General features: G+C 31.3%; 1 protein-coding gene across 1 annotated transcript in view; it reads right to left on the reverse strand.

Moving 5' to 3' along the window:
• Positions 1-12323: 12323 nt before the first annotated feature.
• Positions 12324-27973, reverse strand: part of LOC145325258 (opioid-binding protein/cell adhesion molecule homolog) — a 100700-nt gene continuing 85050 nt past the window's right edge. Inside the window, exons 13-15 of the mRNA XM_080168192.1 lie at positions 25747-25852; positions 15973-16077; positions 12324-13271 (exon numbers count right to left, since the gene is read on the reverse strand). Coding sequence (XP_080024318.1) covers positions 13129-13271; positions 15973-16077; positions 25747-25852 — 354 coding nt within the window. The 3' untranslated portion in view covers positions 12324-13128. The remainder of the gene's footprint in view (positions 13272-15972; positions 16078-25746; positions 25853-27973) is intronic.

The following is a 27973-nucleotide window of genomic DNA, read 5'->3' on the forward strand; positions in this document are numbered from 1 at the left end:
CCCTGCCAGGTTTGCTGGCATCCTGTGCCCGCCAGGATGGAGATATTCAAAAAATTCCAACTCTCGGTTATGTGTTATACCCATACTTAAAAAGTCACGCAGTTTGGGCTCTTTATCTTTCACACACAGAAAATGAGATAGAAAAAAAACGGAGAAGGGGGGGGGGGCGTTCAACGCCCCCCCCCCCTCGACCGTTAACCCTTACAGCTCGGGCCCCAATTCCCACCTTAATAGATCGGGGGGGGGGGGGGGTCATATTGACCCCCCCCCTCTATCTCGGCTCCTGTTACAGTTAGAGACATAATTTTTTTTTCTGGTGGTTCATGTGTATTTTTAGAGAAAATTGCCTTTTCTAGTCATAGCAGTCAGACCGCTCCTTAGCCGCTTTTTAGCGGCCAGCCGCTAAATATTAAAACAGCTGTAGAGCGGCCAATTTTAAAGCTAGGATCACCAAATTTTAGGACGAACTTTTATTTTTTATAACAAAAAAATTACTGTTTCTGAACATCGCCGAAAAACGGCAAATAACGGAAACCGCCATTTTCGGCGGTTACGGCGGTAAAACGGCGGTTGGCGGCGCCAATTAATATTTTTATCTGTTTCTGATCACAATAAAAGACTACATAAAAAATTTGGTTGGTCTAGAGCTGTTTTGAAATTCGGCAGCTGGCAGCCTAAAAGCAGCAAAATTACAGGTAGGAAATAGAAAATTGGTCAAAAATCGGTCAAGGAGTGGTCAAACGGTCATGACCTTACTACTCACGGAAGTTTATTATTGCTCAAGGATGTACCACAACAATTTTTAGGTCTCTAGCTGTAATAGAAGCCACTATATACATGATGTAAGTTTATAGTAAAAGCCGGACAAAAAATCGGTCATAAAATCGGTCAGGAAGCGGTCAAACGGTCAAACGGTCATAACACCACTATTCTCAGATGTTCATTGATATCCCAGTATTCACAAAAAAAAAATTTAGGTCTCTATCTTAGACACAAAAGTCATAATGAAGAAATTAAGATTTATTTAAAATTTTTTCTAAATTTAGTGCCACCTAACTGACTTTGACCGGTTGCCACGACCGACACAGACCAGATATCCTTATAAGACCAATTCTTGCTGAAGTGTAATTACTAAACTTAAAAAGTCATGAAGTCACAACTCTCTATCTTACCTACAAAAAAAATGACATTGAAAAAACTAGAGGGGGGGGTCAATATGACCCCCCCCCCCGATCTGTAAGGGTTAAGTGTTAATATTCTCATATTTGTATAGATTTGATAAAAGTTTTGTATACAAATATATTTCTAAGAAGTAATTTTTGTATTGAAAAGATGTAATTGTATCTTAAGAATAATTATCAAAAAAATACTTTTGAAAATCATCACAATAATAAAAATTTATATCATATTTCTTGAATAAAATATTTACATCCAATATGATTTAAATAGTTTAAATTTCAAAATGATTGTTAATTACATCTATAATACAAAGTAGCTTGATGTCTGTCCGTCTGTCTGTCCGTCTGAAGCTTAAGATCTCAGTAACCGCTAAACCGATTGGTCTCTACTCTTCAGGGAATATACCTACTGGTTCTCTGGTGGTTTTAAGCTATTTTCTTGGATGGTGGGACACCCCAACCTCCCCTCCCAAAATTAAAAAAATCCCAACTTATTTTTTTAAACAAAAACCAGTAATTGGGGTGGGAGAACCCCACTGCACCATGAAGCAAAGCCCCCATGAATCCCCCCCCAAAAAAATATTTTTTTTACAAATTTTAATTTGTTGTATGCAAACAACCTGGGTTTAATTTTTACGAATTGAAATTTTTGTGTATACGGCAAACAACCTGGGTTTAATTTTTACGAAATGAAATTTTTGTGCATACAGCGCACAACCTGGGTTTAATTTTACCACAGAGTAATTAAACAAAGAATAACTTTTTTCAATATTTCTATTTAGGAGAGATGGCGGTTAGTATGGCTTTAAGTCTTGAATTAAAAATCGCTGAGTAATCATTTTAAATCTATGAATAAGAGAGATATATTGGTTATAAAAAAAATTGTGATTTAGCTACATTTTCATTTGAAATGACATAATACAGTTTATATTTGGCATTTATCATTTCCAACAGTTTCGTTATGTTATAACCATTTGAATTTATTTTATATAGGTAAACTTATGTAAAATAACTTTGAACATACATATTTGCTGTTATCTAATGTCTCATATCTATATTTTGTTAGACAAAATGAATTGAAAATGATTGCTATAATCAAAATATTATTTATGTCTTAGAATTGTGTATCTTTTTAAAGGTAGGTTGAAAAACAAAGGTATTAACTTTTTAAAAAAATATTTGGCAAAATTTCTTATTGCTGATAGGTATGTCATTTTCTTATCTTAGTTTATTGTATCAACGAAAGAAGGTTAAAACAATAAATTTTGAATTTTTAGAATATTAACACTTTAATAATACTTAAAAACGTACTAAAATATTTTCTTATATTCACAAAAAAAACCTGTTAGAGCATGAATTAACAAAGAGACATTAGTATTGATTATCTTTTCAACAAAATATAAAAGTAGATCCTAAATAAAAATAAGTTTTTATTCTTAAATTCGTTGAAGTTATGAAAACGGATTTATATTTTCTATAAAAACATATTTCTCTATTCTCTGGAAAAAAAATCACATTGACAGTTTTTATTTTATCAACAGTCTGTTCTATTATAAAAGCATACATAATATTTAAATTCCAACTATTTTTAGCTCTACAATGAAGAATAAAATATCCACTAAAGTGAAACTCAACATATCAGACAATCAAATGAATGGACATTATCAAATACATTGCAGAAATAACTCAAATACAGAAGGCTTAATATGGACATACTTACAGTTTAAAGACTTGATTATAGAGATTTCTTGACTATGTTAAATCCTAAAATTTAATACTTGGCTGAAATTTCCTGAACTGTTACTGGATGCAATATGTCAAGTTCGATATCCAACATAAAACAACATTTTAGCTATTCGTTACAGAATAGCTAGATCTCAAATGAACGTCTAAAATTTGAATATATCATCTATATAATGCAAAAAAAAATTGCACAAAAAAAATTATTTAAAGTACGTTGGTTAGAATTTAGAGATATATATAAAAATTATATTATGAACTTTATGCACCTTGAACTTAGCAAAGCAGTTGATAAAATGTATAATCTATATTGGACAATCTAAATCAGTAAATAACACGTAAGATATTATCACCAAACTAATCAGACGACTGGCCTTCTAAGATTCAAAAGTATCATCTCCAATTTAAACAATACAATTGCCACAAATGAAATTATGTTATATATATTATTATAAGATGCTTTTCTTTGCTAAATGTTTAATTTTAGTTTAATATCTGATCACATTACAGACGCAGCGCTAGTATCACATTATTTTTAAACTAAGTTTTCTTTGATTTACTATTTTATAAATTGATTTTCTATTTTATGAATAGAAATTTAATACTTTAATATAATTCAAATAGCAACATGAAATTAAAAAAAAAAGAATTTATTCTTTATAGAGTAAAATAATGGGTCTTAACGTTCTGGTCAATGAGAATTTATTATGGATTTATGGAGCACTATGAGTATTAAACACTCTACTATTGGAAGACTCGAGCTCATATATAGACGTTTATTTCCTATATAGATCTGTCATGGATCTTGATGCAATAAAGCATGCCGTTTTATAAAAAATCTGTCGAAAATAATTCATAAGGTAAAAAACAGAAAAAGTAATCGCTCATATAGGTATAGAATAATGAAAAAAAGTATGAATTTATGTAATAAATCGAAAGGAACAATTATTTTTTTTCTTTCGAGAAACACATTCAAAATAAGACAAAAGTTGTAACAGTCAATAGAAGCGCAGTAAAAAAATCTGTACTAACATAAAAAAATGTGGGAAATACCTATAAAATTAAAAGATGAAAATCCAACACATCCAAAGAATAACATAAAATGATTGACAAAACAGGAAATAAAAGGCTAATTGAAGCAATTCTTAGTGTAAGTAATGTTTTTTTTAGTAATGACGTACAGACCACCAGGGCCAACACAACTGATACAAAGAGAAGCTTCGCTACAAAAAGAAATTGTCTGTCGCCAGGAAATTAAATTTCAAATACAGAAAATTGCAAACTTATGATGAAATATAAAATATATTTTCTTTTAACTTTTTAAAAATTTTCTTTAATAGTGTAGGTCCATCCGTCCGTCCAGAACAGATGTTAGAATTTTAGAATTGTTCTATCGATTGCAAACTTTGCATGATAATTCCTATAAAAGTTAGGTACGAATTAAAAGCATAGCAACTCTTTAATCATTACCAAAAAGTCCGTACTTTCATTTTAAACATGTTATTTTTTTACTTTCTTTAACAAAAAAAAATTTCGATTTATCTGATCTTTAGAATTCGAATACTGATTCTTAGGACAGTCAACAAAGTACAATTTTGTACGCGAAGCATCTCTTTAATCAGGTCTTAAAAATGTAAGTATGTCCTTAAACATTATCATGTATTTCAACAAATTTTCTTACAATTTTGTTTCGACTTTTATACATTTTTTTATATTCTGATTATTCAGTTTTTACGCTCTACAAGTGTTAATGTTTGTTTGTCCTACCGTCTCAGAGCTTCGCTTTTATGGATGTTGTCATCCTTTTTTTGTATGACAGTTTGTACAAGGTTTTTTGGTGCACGTTATTTTTGTTCTGCTAGGATTAGATTCCCTTAAAATGCTTCTCGTTCTCCTATCTAAAAATATTACTAGAAAAAAAAGTTAATGTTTTTGAGAATTGAGAATTGACATACATATTCTTTTATATATTGATATATATTTAATATAAAATATTTATATGTGCAAAAAGCTTGCATTTACACATAGAACCAAAGTAAGATCAGTTAGCAGGAGAAAAGCTCAAAGAAAAAATCTAAATTTTATTTAAGTATTTATAAAAGGAAATAATGAAGTATATACAACATTTATCATATTTTTTAACCCTTAGCGGTCGGGGGGGGGGGGCATTTGAACGCCCCCCCTCCTCCGGTTTTTTCTATCTCATTTTCTGTGTGTGAAAGATAAAGAGCCCAAACTGCATGACTTTTTAAGTATGGATATGAGAGTTGGCTTTCTTTTAATATCTTCATCCTGGCGGGCACAGGATGCCAGCAAACCTGGCAGGGTCATCCAGGTAAAGAGCAAAAATATTATTTTGACTTAAACAAAGCATTTTATCTTACCAAATAGTAAAACATCCTCTAGTAGTATATCCTCATATGAAATACAGGTGTTCAAGTCAATTTCAGGTTCTAGGTATGATCCTGCAGGTCCTGATCCTGCAGGTCTCCAGAAATATTTAAAAGGCTCCTGTGGCCGTAATTTTTTACTTAGATACTTCAAATTTTAAATAAAAAAAATGAAATTTTAAAAAGATGGAAGGAAAGGGAAGTGAGAGAGAGGGACATATAATCTCTAAAAAATGATGAAAAAATGAAACTAATGTCGTAGTATCTTTAAAAAATCTTTATGTGTATGACTTTTTTTGTAGTTGGGTTGATATTCAGTGATTGGACAATGGAAGAAAAAGATTAATATTCAATCTAGCCAATAGCGGGATAATTTTAGAACGCAGCCTCTAGTCGTAAAATAACAGACACACACACAATCCCATATCTAACTACTTAAGATTTTCCTTTAAATCAGAGAGAGAGGAAGCAATTGGCTGTTTATTACACTAGTCCCCAAAGTTTTATAATATCGTTTTTTGTAAGTTGGCTTAACATCTTTGGGGACTTCTGTGAACTTTGATTGTTTGTTTCACTAAGGTGAGTGTTCAAATGTTTTAACCACTAATTTTTTTCACTAAAAGGTGCAATTTTATACCAATATTGGGGACGTACAATTTACATCAATTTATCTTCCATTGTCTTATCCCTTTAGATCCCTGTCTTAAATTCTGATTATATAGTTAATAGGTGCAAAATGCAAGGTAGCTATTTTATACAATGTTCTCGCTTAGTTTTTCTCTAAAGGTGATACAAAAACGAGAAAAAGATTTAATTACGCATAAGATATGGCGTTAGGTTAACCCTACGCAGTCTTTCACAATGTTAAGTCCCTCTAAATATATTTTAAAATAACATATTTTTAACGGGGGAAAAATAAATTTACTTTTTTGTAAGTCTCCTAATCTAAGAATTTATACTCGCATGAAAACAAAAACTTCTTCCCTGGTATTTTTACACAAAATATCTTGTAACACTGAACCCCGACCCCCTCACTCATTTTTAATCAATTAAATATTAGGGGCTGGGTAGTTTTTCGTAAGTTTTTAATACCTTTTTATTTTTAGATCAGGTTAAGTTAGATTATATTGGATTCTGTAAGTCCAAAGGGTTGGGTAAAGGAATAATACTTACTCTTTCTCTCATATTAAATTTCCATTTTTTAGGGGGAGGGGTCAGTTAACAGTGCTTAACACTGCGAAAGCGCATCTTCTCTCTCTCTCTCTCTCTCTCTCTCTCTCTCTCTCTCTCTCTCTCTCTCTCTCTCTCTCTCTCTCTCTCTCTCTCTCTCTCTCTCTCTCTCTCTCTTTCTCTCTCTCTCTCTCTGTCTTTCCCGCATATATGTTTTGCTCTCTATTTTCGTTTATTAAGATAAACTTTAACAACCCCCTTAATTTCAGGAAACAAAGGTTAGATGAATCAATAAAACTTAAAACTTTTTTAATAGGATAATTATCTTTTTTATTTGAAATTAGTTGCTACCTTTCAAGAGGCCTCTAGGGGCATCTCTTTTTCATCCCTTATTCCGTGTCGAATATACACAAACAAACACTTTCTCTCTGATAAAAAATGCAACTTTTTTAATTAAAACTTAAATAAAAAAGTTATTATAATATTTTTTTCTTTTATTGTAATTCATAAAATATAATATATGATTGATTCTAAAATTTTTATCTAAAACGAAAATTGAAATTGATTGCACACTAACAGCTGATTTTGTAAATAAGTTAAAAAAATAATGAATTATTCATTTCTTTATCATTTCAAAGCCAATAGGTGTTCAAACAACCTTTGATCGCACGATCTTTGTCTATAAATACTAAATGTAATTGTAAGGAGAGATTTAATGCCATTACCCTCCCGAAAATAAGCTTGTATATTATGTCTTTATGCTGGATTTGCGAAAATGTTTTTCAGACTCGAGACGTAAATGTTAAAAATAGCTGGAAGTTCTTAGTCTATAAAAAGGAGCAACTTTCACCATTAAATTATACAGTAAGAGTTACTACAGTTGAGTTAAGTACACCCAAGGACTTGGAGAGGGGAGGGGGATACCATAAAAAATTTAAGGTTGACGCTCCCCTTAAAGCATTTTTGCAGATATTTTTATACATCAAAATGTGGACTGTCCCTCACCTTTAAATTTTACCCCTCGCATATTAATGTGTTGGGGGTCAGATTTTTAAAATTAAGCATAGCCAGTAAGGATATCTTTTGAACGATAAAAAATGGGTGACATAAATAATCGATGAATATATAAACATTTTTTTGTTGAAAATTGATACCAATGCATATCTGATCGACTATCTAAATCATAGAATAAAAAGCTTAGAACATACATTGAATATTATAAACTTTGTTCATCAATGGGTCTTTGGCCAATCAAAGTAAAAAAACATTTATTAATAATATGGAGAGAAAAAGTTGAAGACAGCTTTAAAAATCAAATAAATTATACATTAGGAGGAAAACAAGGCTAAAGGCGACATCTATTTTTGGGGGAGAGAACCGTTTGATTCTATAATTTGGTTGCGGTTATAAACTGTTTATAAATTGGAAGTTACATTCTGATTCTGGCATAAAATTTTTATTTTTTTGGCAGTTGCTGGCTACAAAACCGCTGAAATGGCCAGGTAACAGTTCTTTAGTTAACCCTTAACAGTGGGGCCCCTTGCCGCACCTTAATCGGTCGGGGGGGGGGGGAGGGGGGCGCGGAGTTCAACGCCCCCCCCCCCGGCCCCTATTATCTCAGTTCCTATAAGAGCTAGAGGGCTAAGTCCGAATGAATTTCCGACCTTAAGTAAGTCTAAGTCAATTTCCGCTTTATTCGCCCTTTTATTTGATAACCTTTGTTTTTATGTCCTTTTTTATTTAAAAATTACAAACGGCTGTAATTTTCTTTTGTTTGAAGCTAGAATTTTTTTTTGCAGAAAATGTTTATCTTTATGTAAATTTTATATTAGAAATATCAAAACATAATTTTCAGCGGCCGCAGCTGTACTTGGCAGCTGCCAGCCGCCTCAGTCGGCGGTGGATCTTTATGAAATTTTAACACATTATGTAGACATGTAAAAAAAGCTTAAGTTTAAAATTTGAAGTATCTAAGTAAAAAATTACGGCCACAGGAGCCTTTTAAATATTTCTGGAGACCTGCAGGATCAGGACCTGCAGGATCATACCTAGAACCTGAAATTGACTTGAACACCTGTATTTCATATGAGGATATACTACTAGAGGATGTTTTACTATTTGGTAAGATAAAATGCTTTGTTTAAGTCAAAATAATATTTTTGCTCTTTACCTGGATGACCCTGCCAGGTTTGCTGGCATCCTGTGCCCGCCAGGATTAAGATATTAAAAGAAAGCCAACTCTCATATCCATACTTAAAAAGTCATGCAGTTTGGGCTCTTTATCTTTCACACACAGAAAATGAGATAGAAAAAACCGGAGGAGGGGGGGCGTTCAAATGCCCCCCCCCCCCCCCCGACCGCTAAGGGTTAAAAAATATGATAAATGTTGTATATACTTCATTATTTCCTTTTATAAATACTTAAATAAAATTTAGATTTTTTCTTTAAGCTTTTCTCCTGCTAACTGATCTTACTTTGGTTCTATGTGTAAATGCAAGCTTTTTGCACATATAAATATTTTATATTAAATATATATCAATATATAAAAGAATATGTATGTCAATTCTCTATTAATGCATATACATATATACCAAACAAGAATAATAACATCCATAAAACATGAAATTTGGTTGCACAGACGAACATCATGAAATAAAGAGAAACAACGCATTTAAAATTCAACATTATTCCGTGTATGTACATATATCCCAAAATTACTTAAAAACAAGATTTCTTATTATGGACATACTTACATTTTAATACTTGATTATACAGTTGCTTTCTGACTTTCTCGTATATATCATAGAGTCTATACGCTTTTCTAATTATACCAACTTATAGTTAAATTAACATAATTATTTATATATCTATTCTAACATGCCTAAATTATAGATAACAGCTACGGACCGACCCTCCTAAATATAGAAAATCGGCGCTTTAAATCATGGACAGTAGCAACTTTCGGAGTATATCATTACTTGTAGAGAAGATACGCCACTAAATAAAGAATTGCAAAGAAATGCAGAAGAAAGGAAAAGTTTAGACTTTTTAATGTCGCTCTAGCAAAAAATGATTTATTGCATAAAAAAAGCAAGGACTATTATATCCATTTATGACCCTTTCAAAGTTTGTAATATTATGAACAATAAATGGTTATTGCTTCAGGGTAAAATGCACAAGAGAAGGAAAGATGAAGAGATAAAAAAAATTGACTGAGAGGGATAAAAAAGGTGTCAAATCAATAGACGATATTGAATGAAATTCATTTGCAAACTGTATTATTGATGGACATACATGACTAACAATAGAGTAGCAACGCTTCTTCAAGAAGGACTTCTCATAAAAAAGTTACTGCAATAATAATAATAGAAATGGATTTTGTTTTATTGTATGTTTTCATGTAATTGTCCTTTGCGTTACAATTATTGGTTTATACGAAGGTTAAGATAAGATTTCCCTAGATAAAGGGTCCTTAAATCGCATTTTAGTCGTTCCGTTCATAAGCTACAAATTCAATATATTCAATATTTGTTTTGAAGATTCATCTGATCTGCAGTCACTAAGTATGTATATCCTTATTTCTATATCTAATGCCTCTAGGGGGATACGTTAAATGTTTCCTTTTCAATATACTTTAAGATCAGGCATTTTCCAGAAATATCCGCTGGGCGACGCTCTATATTTTTATTGATTTTGGTGATTTCTCTTAGGTGGGTGGTGTCACCCACGCACACCCCCAAATGGCTATAAACCATCCCAGGACCTATGAGAAGCTACAATGTAAACAATGAGAACCATACTAGTTAAATGGTTAGCAGCGAGTACACACAGACATCCTTATACTTTATTATAAGAATTATTTTTTTCGCCTCAGCTATGTTTGAGCTAACTGCAAGAAAAAAAGTGTTCTTTTTTTAATCATTAATAAATTTCTAATACAAATTGAGTTTGGAAAATCCACGAAACACAAGAACAATTATAATTGATGATAAAGAATTTACTTATATGAATGTTGAATTATTAAATGTATAATTTTAGGAAATCTACAATTTCTTATAATCTTATATATTCAGAAAAATAATTTTTCTTTCAACAAGGATAAAAAAAATCTAAATCTCTAAATCACTGTAAAGGAGAACTATATCGTTCTAGCGATTAGTGAGAACTTTTTATATACGGACATTAACATAATTCTATCATAGCTTTGGGGATTAGAGCCTATCAACTTTAACGAAATAAAAAAAACAGGCACTTAAAAAGAACATACAAAGTAACTAATTGAAATGCTTTGCTGGTGAAGTAACTCCAATGGAGAAGCCTTTAGGTAATTTTGTCCGCAATTGTTCTGCTGTCAGCTAAACCATTCATTTATCTTACAATATTCACACTCAACCAACTTTCCAGGGATCAAGGGGATGTAAATTAGCATTACGTTAAAAAATACTTTATATTTTAGGGATCTTAAAGGATATGAAAATGGCCAATAAATTGATGTACATCCCCAATGATTATACACAAAATTATGCCTTCTGTAGATTACAATTAGTTGTTGAAACGTTTGGACACTCACCTAAATAAACCAACCAATCGAAATTTACTAAAGTTGTTGAGGGAACAAATACTTTGGGAAATTTACAATTGCAATAGATCAGATATCTTATTATCAGAGTAGCTTCACCTTAGTTTTCATGAAGGTTTTGATAAATAATTGGGATAGATCAAATTCGGAAACCATAATGGAAAAACTTTAGACATTCATAAACTAATACTTCCCTTTAATTGCACTAGTGGCTACGCCCCTAGAGGCATCTAGGGGTAAAGGAGGTAATGGGGGCTTGAATTCGACCCACATTTTTCATTTCTATTTCAAAAATAAAATTTAAAAAAAATTGTTGAGGGTGGCGGTATCCTCTTCCTAAATTGCCTTAAACCTTTGGCCATTACCTATTTGAAATTTCACTGTAAAGGAAAACCATATCGGTTCAGCGATTAGCGAGATACTTCGCTATAGACAAAAAAAACCTAATATTTTTGTCATAGAATAGGTTTCTTTAATTTTGAAATGCCTTTTGGTACAAAAATGTTATACCTGTAAATGATTCTTTGATCAATAAAACTTTTGTTAAACATTAATTTCTTCTGATCTTTTGAAAGTTTATTCATTTCAAATTTAGCTATTATATATACTATGGATTAAATTTTAAATATATATTATTTTCCCTTCTTGTGAATAACCCATTTTTGTTTTACATGTAGATGCGCTGCGCATAAAGTAATTATTAATAAAACAAGGATGACCACATCCATAAAACCGAAGCTCTGAAATGGAAGGACAGACGATTATTAACACTTGTAAAGTGTCATAACCGAATAAACTTAGTATCAAGTCTATACAAAATTTTAAGTAAATTTGTTGCAAAACTGATTAAATACACAATACTGTTTAAGGACATATTGACTTTTTTAGGACTTGATTATAGAGACGATATGCTTATAATATTGTACCTTGTTGTAATAGGAATCAGTAGAATCAGAAAAATGGGATGATAATTTAACATACAATAATTTGTAGTCAAAGGAGTAAAAAAACTGCTTGTTTTAAATGGAAGTACGGACTTTCTGGTAACGATTATAGTGTTGCTACAACTTCTAAGTCGTCCTAAATGTTATTAGAATCAGCATGCAAAGTTTGAAATGAATAGGACAATTCTAACCTGTTTGAATTAACGAATAGAGCTGATCGTTTTGGACGTACTTACGGACGGACCGACCCTAATCATAGAAAAGCTCGCTTTAAAAAAACCAGCTAATTAGGCCTTACAAGAATTACAGAGATAAAACTTTTTATATACTAAATTTATTATAAATTTTTTACTATACAACATTACATAGAAACACAAATATATTTTTATTTTTTTACATTATTATTAATTAAATCATTTAAAAATAATCAAATATCGCATTTAAATTAAACCTAGAAAACTATTAAAATTAAACCTCATGAGTTTCTTTTTTTTTCTCTACTGAATATTTATCTTTAAACACACAGTGTTTGAAATTAATTTTAAAAAGTGCTGAAAAATAATTATTTCCTTTTTACGCATGCTTTACCAATCACAGCAGTAGTAAGCAAAGGACAATTACGTTCAATAGAAGCCACATCAACAATCTTTAATTCTGGAAGCTGTTTATAGTACCCATAAAAAACATTGACGCCAAACAATACAAATTACCAATCGTTGGCTGATACATAGACTAAATTACCAATTACAGGCAACTATATATGTAATTTAATTGACCAATGGTAGGCTTACATGACGTCATTTTTTTTACAAGGCACTATAAAAAGCTTCTTGAACTTAAAACCATAGAAGCTGTGTTTACACACATATATATTTCTTTAGATGAAACATCATTGCCTACCGTTAAGCTTATAAACAACCAAGGACGTCTCAGCTTTTGATATTATTTTATTTTTAGGGGGTGGGGGGTTAGATGATTTGGAGGCGGGGAGGAAGTAATCTAATGTACTTTAACAATTTTAGGGTAGAAAATATCCCTTTAATCACCCTTATACGTCCCTGAGATAAAGTCACCACAATATATATAGACATGTTGACAAACTTCACAAACCTCCTAGCAATAAATATTTACTTAAATACAATCATTCTAAAGATAATAAAAACAATTAATAGTACAGGGTTACAAGATACATTAGAAGAGCCAGATAAAATGAGCTGTGGCTTGGGATCATTGGCATTGGGTACACTTGAACTCAAGGATCTACTTGCTTCTGAAAATAAAAAGGATATCTTTACTAAAAAATTATAAAATCGTCAATATGTAATAGTATTGACAATACATTTTTTTTCTTTTATTTTTTGAATAAATTACAGATCCTAATATGAAATTTCTAAATATGAGTAATAAGAAAATGATCATTTCAAATTCCTTCAATCTATCTTTTTAATGTAAAATAAGGTTGTTAAAATTTACACAAAATTAAACGCTGTACTTAACATCCTTCTTCTATGAAGCTAGTAAAAGTGGCTGACTCAGATTATGACGTCAAAAAAAATAAACCAATGAGATGCCAGTATACACTGTAATTGACCAAAGGTAAAATTTATAGTGGCCTCTCATTGGTTAATTTTTTTGACGCCATAATCTGAGTCAGCCAGTTTTAATAGCTTTTTCTTTTATAAGTCTAGTAAAATAATCAAATTATTTTTATATTTCTTGCATTTCGCGCAATTTTTAAAATTCACTAATAGAGGTATAATTGCAACAAAATATGTAAAAATAAGTAGCACAAAACTTGAATAAAAAGGTAAAATCTTCTTGGTTTGTGTTATAATCATACAAATACATAATTTGACGGGATGAAATAAATTATCTTAAAATAGTATTATTTTGCACCCTTAGTTTAAATTAATAAATTGTAAAATTGAAATTAGGTTTTCAATATAAATGGAAATATTAAATTTCTTACTTCTATAGAAAAGATTTTGTTATATTTAAAATAAATGTAAAGGGTAACAAAGGTCCATGAAATAGGAAAATAAACTGATATATTAGATAGTGATGGGATAGGATGTCTATATGACTGTGTATAGATTAAAATGAAACCGATATGGTTTTCCTTCACAAAGAAGCTAACTAAATGTCCAAGGAAGGTTTATAACTATTTTGGGGGAGGGCCCCACCTCCCTATCAAGAGAAAATATGAACCTCAGAATATTTTTTTACATTTTTTTATTTTTAGAACTAAAATTAAAATTTGAGTATCAACTTCCAACATCAACCCCTTTCACATAAGAAATTCTGTAAGAATCTAGGGGCGTGATCGCTATCGCATCAAGAAATCAGAAAGAGAGGGGACAATGGGCTGTTTATCACACTAGTCCCCAAAGTTTAACAATAACTGTTACTGATTTTTAAGTGGTTGGTTTATTAAGTTGTGTGTTCAAACGTTTCAACCACAGCTAATTTAAATCTACATAAGGGGTAATTTTGTGTGTCATCATTGGTGGTGTATATCAATTTATCAGCCATTGTCATATACCTTTAGATCATTGTAAAAAAGTACCTTTGGTTTAAAAAGATTACATAAGTGTTATAAAATATAAGAAAAAGTATAAAAGTTAGATAATTAACAAATCTAAACTTTTGTCTAAATTATAAAGTTATCAAACTGATGAAAATGGAAAAAGATTTATAGAAGACAAAATTTTACTTTGATATAAAAGTATAGAGTGGTTATTTATTCAATTGACAAGAAAATACCTTTATAACTAATAAAAACTTTAAACCATTGTTATATTAATTTTAAAATAGCAATCTATGATTTATAGCTAGATCTTTTTTTTCCCAGGGCTCGGCAGCCGCGCTTCAGCCGCGCGCCAACCGCCAGTAAGCCTCAGGGAAATCAACCTTTTGCTATTTAAAAAACGCTTGACGTGCGTCTGTCGATAACAGTATTTTTATAAATTTTATTTAAAAATCTTTTTAAAAATGACTGTAAGTTTATAACACCCTGTAGGTATTAAATATTAGGTGCATTGCAGGTCATGACAGCTTATCGAAAAACCAACATTTTTCTTATTCTTTAAATTGGGTAAAAAATTTGCAATGCGTTGCACTTGTAAATAATGATTATTGTCATTTTAACAAGCTTATTTGCTGCTATAATTTTGATAATTTTTAAAATATATATTTGAAAATGAATGAATATGCTTTATATAGTATTTTCTGGTTGTTTGCTCTAATTTCAACTTAAAATAAATCTCAACAGAAAATTTTAAATTAGCTTTACCACAATTCAAGAATAGTTATTTCTTTCATCGTATTATAAACGGCTTTCCGCGGATATAGAATGTGCAATTATAAGATTAAAACCGTTTTTTTAGCCTCGAGATGCCGAAGGCACAGGCTAAAAAAACTGGTTTTAATCTTATGATTGTACATTTCTATATTCGTAGAAAACTGGATATAATACGATGCTAGACATAGTTTTTTCGTATGGATGAGATCCGGTTCCTATCCACCGGATTCGAATGAATACGAGAAAAGTTATTTATCGCATCGTATTATAAACAGCGGATATGAGAATATTTATTTCCTTCATCGTATTATAAACTGCTTTCCGCGGATATAGAATGTACAATTATAAGATTAAAACTGGTTATAATCTTATGATTGTACATTTTTATATTCGTAGAAAGCTAGATATAATACGATGCTAGACATAGTTTTTTCGTATGGATGAGAACCGGTTCCTATTCACCGGATTCGAATGAATACGAGAATGTACAATTATAAGATTGAAACACGTTTTGCTAACCCAGAGATACCGAAACTGGTTTTAATCTTATGATTGTACATTTCTATTAGCGTATAATACGATACGATACATGATTTTTCAGTTTGGCTTAGAACCAGTTCTAATCCAACGGATATTAGTCGGTTTCGAAGCCATACTGGAATTCATTTACCTGATTTTGGAGTTATCACATATAGAACGTCCGATTCCTGACTCCAACCAAAGATATTATAGCTCTGAACCATAACCTCGTATCTTGTATCGGGCCACAGTTTATCTGAAATAATATCCATGGTAAAAGATGAATAAGGGAAAGGAAACAAACAAAAATCACAAAACCTTTTTTTGCAACTATTCTGATTTGTTTTTGTAATTCAACCATAACCTTTATCCATGACTAAAAGGTAGCCAATTTATTCCTTTCTGACTAAATAACAAGTGATTTAAATGAAGTATCATCCAATAGACAACCAACTGTTTGTTTGAATGACCTTTGTCTGGAAGTCTTAACTGTGCATGGTAATGATTTGCAATGGTTTTTGGACAAGGCATTCTTTCTTCTCTAACTATTAATGTATCTCAACTGACATAACAGCTGCACAAATTATAACCTTATAACTGGTACTTGGCAACAATTTTTATAAAGTATTATATAGCCAACATTCATTTTATTATTTAGAATAGATGATCTAAATATAAGTATTCTTTTATTATTCTAAATAAATATAAAAAGTATGAATAATCAAAGAGAAATATATTGGAATGTTACATTTCATTTCTGTTGTCAATGTAAAAAAAAATAAACCAGAATTTTCTCCTTTTTTGAATTTAGTTGGAAAAAATAGGAGAAAGAAAAAAACATTATAAAATAATAGCGGTTTATGTGTAAGATTAGATGTGTAAGTCATATGCCAAAGCATTAACCCTACGGTGTCCTAGCCCTACTGGTTTACCATGTACCTAACACAAAAAAAAACTCTCCGCCTTGTTTCGACTATTTATCTTTCATAAAAAGTGGTAGTGGCTGATATAATAAAGACAAGCTCTTTTTACAAGAATTTGACAAAATTTACTTTGGCTATATGCCTTTAATAAAAGTGTTCGTTGCTAACATTATATCGACATATCCACAGTATAGAGGGGTAAGGGGTTAAATAACCGTATTTCCCACCCTATGGGCTTTGATTTGGGTCTTTCAATATCAGCCAATGGCATCGTAAATTTTAACTCAGCCAAGTTGCTACAAAAAAGTAGAAAGAAATTTGCTAGCAGACGAAAAAGACCGGGGCCAGGTAGTTGTCTGGGTTATTCATGTATACTTATTACATTTATTGATCGACCATAAGTATACATTAAGGCTCTAAATAATCTCTATTGTTTAAAATGCTAGACAATTAACTAAAGCTATCTAAATTAGATTAATCAATCCTGGAGTAGGGGGAAAATTAGAAATGACGGAAATATAAACAAAACAGGAAAATATACGAATCTTTTGGTATTTTTTTGTAAACCTACATATTTTGGACCATTGAAACCTAATATTCTGTGGTCAAGTTTCTTTATCCAAACCTGACCAAATACTAAGGTGCTCTAATATATTTGATATTAGACAGAACCCAATAAATATAATGAATAAGATTCTTGAATTGTGTTTTTCAATTATTTTCCATTATGGCCTCGAAACCGATTAATATCCACTAGATTAGAACCAGTCCTACACCATACTGAAAAATCGTGTAACGTATCCTATTATATACAAGACTAGCGGCTTCGCCCCTAGCCTCTAGGGGCTTTGCCCAAAGAGGTTTGATCAACCTATTTTTGTTTTATCTAAATTTAAAAAGAAAAAGAAAAAAAAATTAGGGGGGGGGAGGAAATTTTTTTGGGAAAGGGGGGGTAGTCGACCCCCTATTAAAATTTTAGCTTTAAAAAGAATTTTTTTTTGGGGGGGGTTATTTTTCATTTTTTGGGAGGGTTGGGGGTGTCCCAGCCCCCAAAAAAGAGCTTAAAACCATCACAGGACCAGTAGGTATATTCCCTGAAGAGTAGAGCTCAATCGGTTCAGTGGTTAAAATAAAAAAAACCTAAAATTTAAATCAGTTTTGTTGGCCCGGGTTTGGAAATAATCTCATAATTTTTTATTTTTCTTTCCGCAGAAAGCTGTTTATAATACAAACGATAAAAACTATTTCTAGCCTTATTGTGCTACCGTGTTACCCAATATTAGAAAACATTAAGATAAAAGACATTTTAACTAGAAAATGTGCACTTTTCCAAATAAAAGATCTAACCTTTCTAGAGATCAGAGGACAAGAAAATTCATAATTTTTTTATCATTTATGGAATTAAAGTTTTTTTTTTATAAAATATACACTGACGTTCAGTGCTTTATTAACAACTTGAGGGCAGGAGGGGGGGGGGGGGAGGACGTCGACAACCCCAATTTCAATTGTAGTTTTAAAAAGAAAATGTATTTTTTAGGAGGGGGGGGGGGGGGTTTCTATCGATTTTAAATGTAGAAAGTCTAAATGTTCCATTCCTAAATTGAACCAATAAGAACACAGTGTAGGTATGATCTGACCACATTATTGGTTTGAAACAAAAGGGCAGTTATTTATCATTTTGCTTTGCTTTTGAAAATTATATCATCGAAATATTTCGTAACTCTTAGCATGAGATTTCAGATCTGTTTATAAATTTACTTTATATTAACCCTTAACGGTCGGTCCCCTTTACATACCTTAATTTGCTTCCATCACCCTTTAATTTAACAACATTTATTTTTAGTTCCTTTATTACTTAAATTTTTAAACAGCTTTCATTACAGTCAAATTTAATTAAAGTGTTTATATTAATTTGTTTATTCGCTAAAAAGTAGTCTCCTTTAAATTGAAACTTATACATATAGATTTAACCCTGAAAATTTTGCACTTCCTTCGTTTTTCTCTCTCCTAATATAGGAAATTCACCTTTGACACTGAGAATTTATACAACTTTAAAACTGCATTACCAAACCATTTTCAATTTCATTCCACACATATATAATATTTTTCAAATCAGTTTCAAACAGTGGTTTGTAGGGTTGTTGTCTAACTATTTACAATAACATACTTATAGGTCCCAGGGAGAAGTTTAACTATATACACCCTCCTTAAATAAATCTCCCATTTTTAAAAATAAAATAAAAATTTAAGGGGTCAATCTCAACCCCACACCCCACTCCCCTTACTGACTTTTAGGATAATGATACCCCCCGAACTATTTTCATGGGGGGTATATCAGGGACAGTAAACTCCAATCAAAGAAGTAAACACCTAGATCATAAATGAGAGAAAGAGACAGAAGGAGAGAAATAGAAGGAGTAAAGAATATCAAAATGAATGAATTGATAACAGAGAACAAGAAAAGGGAGATAATTGATTTTAATTTCGAAGGAAAAACTTAGAATTTATAATCTTGTTGATACATTCTTGCTTGGCCTACACATGCGTTGCCTTAACCCTGTGGGGCTACCCAGTACCTAAGATATCTTAACCCACCATGACTTAAATTAAAAAAAAAAAATAAAAAATACTTCTACCTTTATTTAAGGCGGGATAAGTTTTGTGTCTGACTAGGCACTTTAAAAGGAAAGGAATACAAGCGAACATCAATTGAGGTAATTTTTGTTTTTAACTTTTCTATTGTATTAAAAATATTGTTAGTTATCATGACTACGATATTTATGAACGTAGTCATTCATGTTTGTCAGTATGATTAAAAAAATAAAATTGAAAATTAGGTAAAGCTACTAAATAAGTGGGTTTGTCTGTCTGTCTTGATGTTGTGTTTGATTTTAGCAAATAAAAAATTTTAATAACTTATGATAGTATTTTTCCCTCTTGCTTTTTCTTTTTGTTTCTTTTTAAAAATTTTTCTCTCTTCTCTATTTTTATTTTTCTAATCCTCCTAACAGCTTCTTTCAGACGTTATCGTTTTTCCCCTGAAATATGGACAAAAACATTTATTTATAAATAGTAGAAGAATTTTATATTTAGAATATTTTTTCTTGTTCAAATATTTGATCAATTTAATAGGAAAAATCATTGTTCTGTAGTTGAAAATATTTTTTTAAAGTCTTTTTTATTCATGAATTGAATATGATACGTATTTTCAATATTGTCAATTATGTCCAAAAAAAGCTAAGATTTTTTGTAATGATTTGTCCAAGGAAGAGGTATGCCTATCCTTAAAGCTAAAAGGTAAAGCTATATTGAGCGTTACTGACAGACAGACGGTTTATAAATATATTATTCAGATGAAAAAAGTTAAAATATATCTTTGAAACTTTCAAAGTGGATTATATCTTAAGATATCTGTCTGATTTCTTTGATTATGTTCTTGTTACTATATTATTTTAAAGTCATGACTATAATTGGTAGTTTCATGTTGTAATTCAATAATTCATGCCTCACCCATGCTTGCTTGGGGGGAGGGGTATGATTAAGTATGATTTGGATTAGTATTATTCAACTCCGAGGGAATATTAATTTTTTTTACAATGTAGTTGTTACAAATTACATTAAGCCACAATGGTTGTGAAGCATTTCTTCAACTTTTCTATTTGGCAAGTTGTACAAGTTTATAATTTACTCTTATAATAATATCCAAAATGAGTCGGGGAGGTTATAGGTTCGAATCTCGGCTTAACACCGCGTCATAAATAAAGACGTTAAAATGGTTCTACTGCTGCTATGTCAGGTGTGCGACATAAATAGTTAGAGTGTTAGGAGGAATGCATTTTCCTAAAACTCATTACCATGCACAGTTAAACTTTTATAACAAAGGACGTGCAATCAAAGGCTTGGTTGTCTATAGGGCTGTGGACGCTTTACACTGGAATTAAGACGCGGAGTATGTTTTAAGGTGTGTTGAGAGGTCTAGAACCCAAAGCGACACCTAACCCTCTAATGATCATCATTAAATAAGGAGAACGACTAAACTACATAACTTTTGTGTCACTTTTGAGGAAGACGATTCCCTTTTCTCCCATCTATTTTAGAGATATTTTCTTCCTCCCTTCCCTTTTTCTTTTCCGAAATGTATATGACGTCACATGAATCGTCTTCCTCAAAAGTGACACAAAAGTTATGTAGTTTAGTCTTTCTCTTAAATAAGCAAAAATCAAACTTCAGAACAATGGAACGAAATATAAATTAACTCTAAAGCAGAGTCTATTCAAACGTTTACTAAAGAATTGTGCCTTCATTCAACCTTGAAATTTGTAATTCACAAAATCATAAAATCATTAAAAATAGCTTCTGTAAACTAAAACAGAGCAAATGAGAGAGAAAGGGAAAAAGAATAAATTTAATCATAGGAAGTGAAACAACGCCAAGCTTGCAGTATTATTTTTTTTTTTTTGCAAATATCCACGATAAATTGTTGTGCATCTCCAATGATGACACACAAGATTAATGTAGCTTAAACGTTTGAACTCTTAACTTAATAAACCAACCAATCAAAATTCAGTAAAAGTCGCTAAGTCTGTTAAGCGAACACAGTAATAGTGTCTGACTGATTATGACGTAACAAAACAAATTAGCCAATGAGAGGCCGTTATTGACTAATGGTAAAATTTATAGTGGCCTCTCATTGGCTATTTTTTTTGTTACGTCATAATCAGTCAGACACTATTACTGTGTTCCTGTTAAGCCAAATAATAAGAAAACGTTATTATAAAACTTTGGGGACTAGTGTAATTAACAGCCCATTGTCCCTTCTCTCTCTGAGATTAATGATGTCAAAATTCGTATGATACCACTTGTAATATTTGACGGACTGTGGAATAACTGTCATAGTTGCCCTACCAACATTAGAGAGTCAGAGAGTTGCTCTATAAACTTTGAAAGTGGAAATAGCGATAATTCTATTTTTTTCCACCACTTTTTTTGCTAAAAGTTTTGAATTGCAATTCCATTAATTTGCAATTATATGCAGCAACAATACACTAGTGGCTGTCACTGATTTTAAACTCTGCTTTAAATCACATTCACGTGCATAATTTTTTGTATGTAGCACTTAAAAATTTGTTGTTTGTGAAAAGAAGTGGATTAAATTCAGGATAATATAAAAATGGGCAATGTTGCTACAATTGCGGGTTGTTTACTTTCTAGGAGCAGAATATCATGATTAAAAACGGTGACCAAAAAAAAGGAAAATATAGGCGGCTGCTATCAAAGTGGTATTAATCAGCAGGGATTTTCTTATCGAAACTTGCTGCTGAATAATTGTAGAAGAAGATTTTTAGAGACCTGCAGAAAAAATAACTTTGCTATCGAAGTATAAGGAAAAAATAACCATAAACAGCGCAGCATAAATGAATAAAGATGATTTTATCTAGCATAGGAGTATAATTTTAATGTTTGATGAATAAGGGGGGGGGGGGGGAAGTTCTGCCACTTTCGCGTAAACAGTGTGCAGTGGACTAGGTATTGATTTTAGATTATAGGTTATTTAGGATAAAAGTTTACTTTTGGGTATTAGTTCACGTATATTTAATCATTTTTTGAATAGGTCTCCAGGTCCAGGTGCTGCAGGCTGGAAGGTCGTTTCTGGACAGGTAAAAAAATTAAAAATTTTTTGTTTGAAGAGTTAGAGAGCAACTTATAAAACAAAATATGCTTCTTTTTGAATTTTATTAACATATCTGCAGAAAAAATTAAATTCGGCCTCCAGGTTCAGGTGCTGCAGGCCTCCAGGTACACTCTGGACAGGTAAAAATTTTAAAAAAATTATTTGAAGAGTTAGAGGTACACTTATTAAACCAAATATGCATCTTTTTGAATGTTATTACCATATTAGAAGAAAAAATGACAATTGGCCTCCAGGTTCAGGTGCTGCAGGCCTCCAGGTACACTCTGGACAGGTAAAAATTAAGTTTTCTTATTTGAAGAGTTAGAGGTACACTTATTTAACCAAATATGCATCTTTATGGATTTTATCATCATATTTGCAGAAAAATTTAAAATCGGCCTCCAGGTTTAGGTGCTGCAGGCCTCCAGGTACACTCTGGACAGGTAAAAATTAAAATTTCTTATTTGAAGAGTTTGATGTACACTTATTTAACCAAATATGCATCTTTTTGGATGTTATTACCATATTTGAAGAAAAAGTGACAATCGGCCTCCAGGTTCAGGTGCTGCAGGCCTCCAGGTACACTCTGGACAGGTAAAAATTAAAAACATTTATTTGAAGAGTTAGAGGTACACTTATTTAACCAAATATGCATCTTTATGAATGTTATTACCATATTAGAAGAAAAAATGACAATCGGCCTCCAGGTTCAGGTGCTGCAGGCCTCCAGGTACACTCTGGACAGGTAAAAATTAAAATTTCTTATTCGAAGAGTTTGATGTATACTTATTTAACCAAATATGCATCTTTTTGGATGTTATTACCATATTTGAAGAAAAAATGGAAATCGGCCTCCAGGTTCAGGAGCTGCAGGCCTCCAGGTACACTCTGGACAGGTAGAAATTAAAATTTTTTATTTGAAGAGTTAGAGGTACACTTATAAAACAAAATATGCATCTTTTTGGATGTTATTACCATATTTGAAGGTAAATTGACAATCGGCCTCCAGGTTTAGGTGCTGCAGGCCTCCAGGTACACTCTGGACAGGTAAAAATTTAAATTTCTTATTTGAAGAGTTAGAGGTACACTTATTAATCTAAATATGCGTGTTTTTGGATGTTATTATCATATTTGAAGATAAATTGACAATCAGCCTCCAGGTTCAGGTACTGGAGGCCTCCAGGTCAACTCTGGACAGGCAGTTAAAATATTTTTTAATACTTTTTAATTTGGAAACCTTACCTGGATCCTGTTGACTGCTGGTTGTTGGTAGCCAGTTAAAAAATCCTAAATGGTTATTTTTGAATTTATAGGAATGGTTTCTAAAAAGAAAATGGCTAAATTATAATAATTTAGTATAATATAGCATTTAAGGCTCCAGACAGGCTGTAGGCGGCCTCCAAGAGCCTGCTGGACAGGTAAATCAAATGTGTAATCTTTTATTTAAAAGAAAGGTATACTATGTAGAAATAGAAAAGAAACTTTATATAAAAAATTAGAGCATAAAATTTGCAATGTTATCCTAAATAATATTCACATAACTTTCGTCATTTACTTATTTCCAGTGAACAATAAATTTTTCTTCATTTTAGAACTCTGAAAAAAATATTTTACAGATCAAATTATCTTTTTTAAAATATGTACAACTTACAACTGCCTGTCCAGAGTGTACCTGGAGGCCTGCAGCACCTGAAACTGGAGGCTGATTGTCAATTTACCTTCAAATATGGTAATAACATCCAATAAGTTGCATATTTGGTTTAATAAGTGTATCTCTAACTCTTTAAAAAAGAAATTTAAATTTCACCTGTCCAGAGTGTACCTGGAGGCCTGCAGCACCTAAACCTGGAGGCCGATTGTCAATTTACCTTCAAATATGGTAATAACATCCAAAAAGATGCATATTTGGTTAAATAAGTGTACCTCTTCAAATAAGAAATTTTAATTTCTACCTGTCCAGAGTGTACCTGGAGGCCTGCAGCACCTGAACCTGGAGGCCGATTGTCACTTTTTCTTCAAATATGGTAATAACATCCAAAAAGATGCATATTTGGTTAAATAAGTGTACATCAAACTCTTCAAATAAGAAATTTTAATTTTTACCTGTCCAGAGTGTACCTGGAGGCCTGCAGCACCTGAACCTGGATGCCGATTGTCATTTTTTCTTCAAATATGGTAATAACATCCAAAAAGATGCATATTTGGTTAAATAAGTGTACCTCTAACCCTTCAAATAAATGTTTTTAATTTTTACCTGTCCAGAGTGTACCTGGAGGCCTGCAGCACCTGAACCTGGAGGCCGATTGTCATTTTTTCTTCAAATATGGTAATAACATCCAAAAAGATGCATATTTGGTTAAATAAGTGTACATCAAACTCTTCAAATAAGAAATTTTAATTTTTACCTGTCCAGAGTGTACCTGGAGGCCTGCAGCACCTAAACCTGGAGGCCGATTTTAAATTTTTCTGCAAATATGATGATAACATCCATAAAGATGCATATTTGGTTAAATAAGTGTACCTCTAACTCTTCAAATAAGAAAACTTAATTTTTACCTGTCCAGAGTGTACCTGGAGGCCTGCAGCACCTGAACCTGGAGGCCGATTGTCATTTTTTCTTCTAATATGGTAATAACATTCAAAAAGATGCATATTTGGTTTAATAAGTGTACCTCTAACTCTTCAAATAATTTTTTTTAAATTTTTACCTGTCCAGAGTGTACCTGGAGGCCTGCAGCACCTGAACCTGGAGGCCGAATTTAATTTTTTCTGCAGATATGTTAATAACATTCAAAAAGAAGCATATTTTGTTTTATAAGTTGCTCTCTAACTCTTCAAACAAAAATTTTTTAATTTTTTTACCTGTCCAGAAACGACCTTCCAGCCTGCAGCACCTGAATCTGGAGACCTATTCAAAAAATGATTAAATATACGTGAACTAATACCCAAAAGTAAACTTTTATCCTAAATAACCTATAATCTAAAATCAATACCTAGTCCACTGCACACTGTTTACGCGAAAGTGGCAGAACTTCCCCCCCCCCTTATTTAGTTAATATAAATATTACATATAAATAAAGGACATTTATGACCATAAGAGCAGATCACAAATTGATTTTGAAAATAAAACTTGAAGCAGCTTACAATGCATTATAAAAATAAAGTCAAACATATCAAATGACCAATGATAGGCCAATATACATTTTAATTTACATATGGTAAAATTTATATTGTATGCCATAATTTTTTATTGGAACTAATACCGGCTTCAAATAAGACAATTATAACCATATGTAGCACAGCACAAATTAATTAGACATATTGAACTCACCTAGTACATAAGTATAATTATAGTGTATAGAAGAGGAATTATTTGTTTCTCCTGGCACCAGAAGTAATTCAACCCAAGCATAGAACTGATCCAGCCCTTGTGTATTCTGAAAAGAAAAGAAAAAAATTTATTTTACCTCTTTTAAAAAGGAAAGATCTGTAAGCCTGTAAGCCTTGGTTGGAGATTCTTATAACAACAAGGTATAATATTGAAACTTTATGAGCCACTCTAAATGCATTAATATTTGGAATTTGAAATGATGATTTTGAAATAAAAGTACAACACTACTAAGCAGCATTTTCATAAATCTAATAACAAAATGATCCTGATTGTCTTTGAGTCTTTTCTATTTTCAAGGTATTACTTTGTTGTACTTGAAGATATCAAATAAAATCTTTCATCTACAAAAATAATAGGAAAACTTTTTTTATTTAATTGTTTTCTTTCAAAACACGCAGACATACAGAGAGACAAAAAAAGTAATTAAAAGAAAATTCTTTAGGGATTGTTGGCGAATGATATTATATTGTAAAGAAATATAATCTTTTATCAAGGTGTCTACACTAAAGTTATAACGGGGGGCGTAAAGCGAAGCTTTTTCCAGTGCCTATAAAAAATGACATCATACTGGCCTGCCATTGATCAATTAAATTGTATACTGCCCTACCGTTGGTAATTTAGATTGCGTATTTGCCTATCATTGGTCATTTGTTTTTTTTTATAGGCACTATAAAGAGTTTGAAGTGGTTTACACATAGTAAATGTTATTGGTGGGTTTAAATAGTTTACTGTAGGAGGAGATTGTATCGCCGTCATATTAATCTGAATTGATGTAGAATCACCTCCCCCCCCCCCCCTACCTGTAAATTTTGATTAGCATAATTTCTCATATTTGACACACCTTACACACCCTTTAGCACGCTCTTTTCATTTCTTAATACAATCAAAATATAACTATTTTCTTAAAAGATGACTCCAATCTTAAATCTTACTTGCGAAAAAATAGGAAGGTAACATTTACAAAAAGCTTTTTTAAAGATAAAGATTAGTCTTTAATAATTAATATTCTTTTCTAGATATGCGGAAATTATCATGTGTGACGTCATAAAAATATGTCTATTATTCATCTCTTTTTTAGGCAGTTTTCTTTCTCACCTGCTTCCCTTCTCTAATCCTTTCTTTGTAGACGTATTTTTATGACGTCATACATGACACTTTTAGTTATGCAATTGTAGAAAATAAACAAAAACTTTAAAGTAATTTTAAATTTTTGCTAAAAAATAAAAATGACACATAGGAAAATTGTAAATATAAATCCTATAGAGAATATCTTAAGTTAGAGAAAATTGATACACACGGATATATCTACTATTTAACTTTTCTCATTAGATTTGTTTTTCTTTTGTAGCCACAAACTTTTTAATAACATAATTATAATTAAACCTTTCAATGTAGTGTATATGTGATACAATGCTGTTGATATTATTTATTAAACTTTAATTTTTGGTTCTTTAATGCTTAGGCAAAAGGAAAAAACTTTTAAAAAATAAACTTTTCAACCAAAATGTTTTATTTATATATTTTTCAAAGCTAAATTAAATAGACTTGGGAAGAAAAGGGGTGGGATAACCTTCTCTCAATATAACATGCTCACATACGTAGGCTTGTCGCATATTTAATAACATTAAGACAAGGAAAATTATACTATAGTTTTTATTGTTTTAAATATAATTATTATATTAATTTTTATCATAGTTTATGTCTCCTTATTATGTACACTAAACTAAACTAAACATATTCTTCTAGGGTTGGACAAATTTTTCCTTGCAATAACAAATTATTTTGTCATTCAGTGACAAGTTTTAAAATGCACAGGAAAGGCATTCAACATTTTTAAAAGTTTACATAGAACTTTCACAAATCAGTCAAATTCAAATATGAGGTGTTTAAAAAAATATTAAAGAATATAAAATTAAATGCAGTAAATCTTTTTTGAAAGCAGAAAATAGTGCCGAATAAAAATGATATGCCAGCATATATTTTACCATTGCTCAATATAAATATACACTGGCCTATCATTGGTCATTTGCATTGTTTGACGTCAATTTTTACTAGGCACTAATTGCTGTTTCTTTTTTTGTTGTAATTAGAGTCAGTTTGACCTAAGAATGACATTTGATTAATCGGAAAATTTTAGGTGAGATGTATATAAATTAACAATTCTACC

Source organism: Acartia tonsa, chromosome 7 (genome assembly GCF_053477335.1).
Source record: "Acartia tonsa isolate MP-2025a chromosome 7, ASM5347733v1, whole genome shotgun sequence".
Lineage (NCBI taxonomy): Eukaryota > Metazoa > Arthropoda > Copepoda > Calanoida > Acartiidae > Acartia > Acartia tonsa.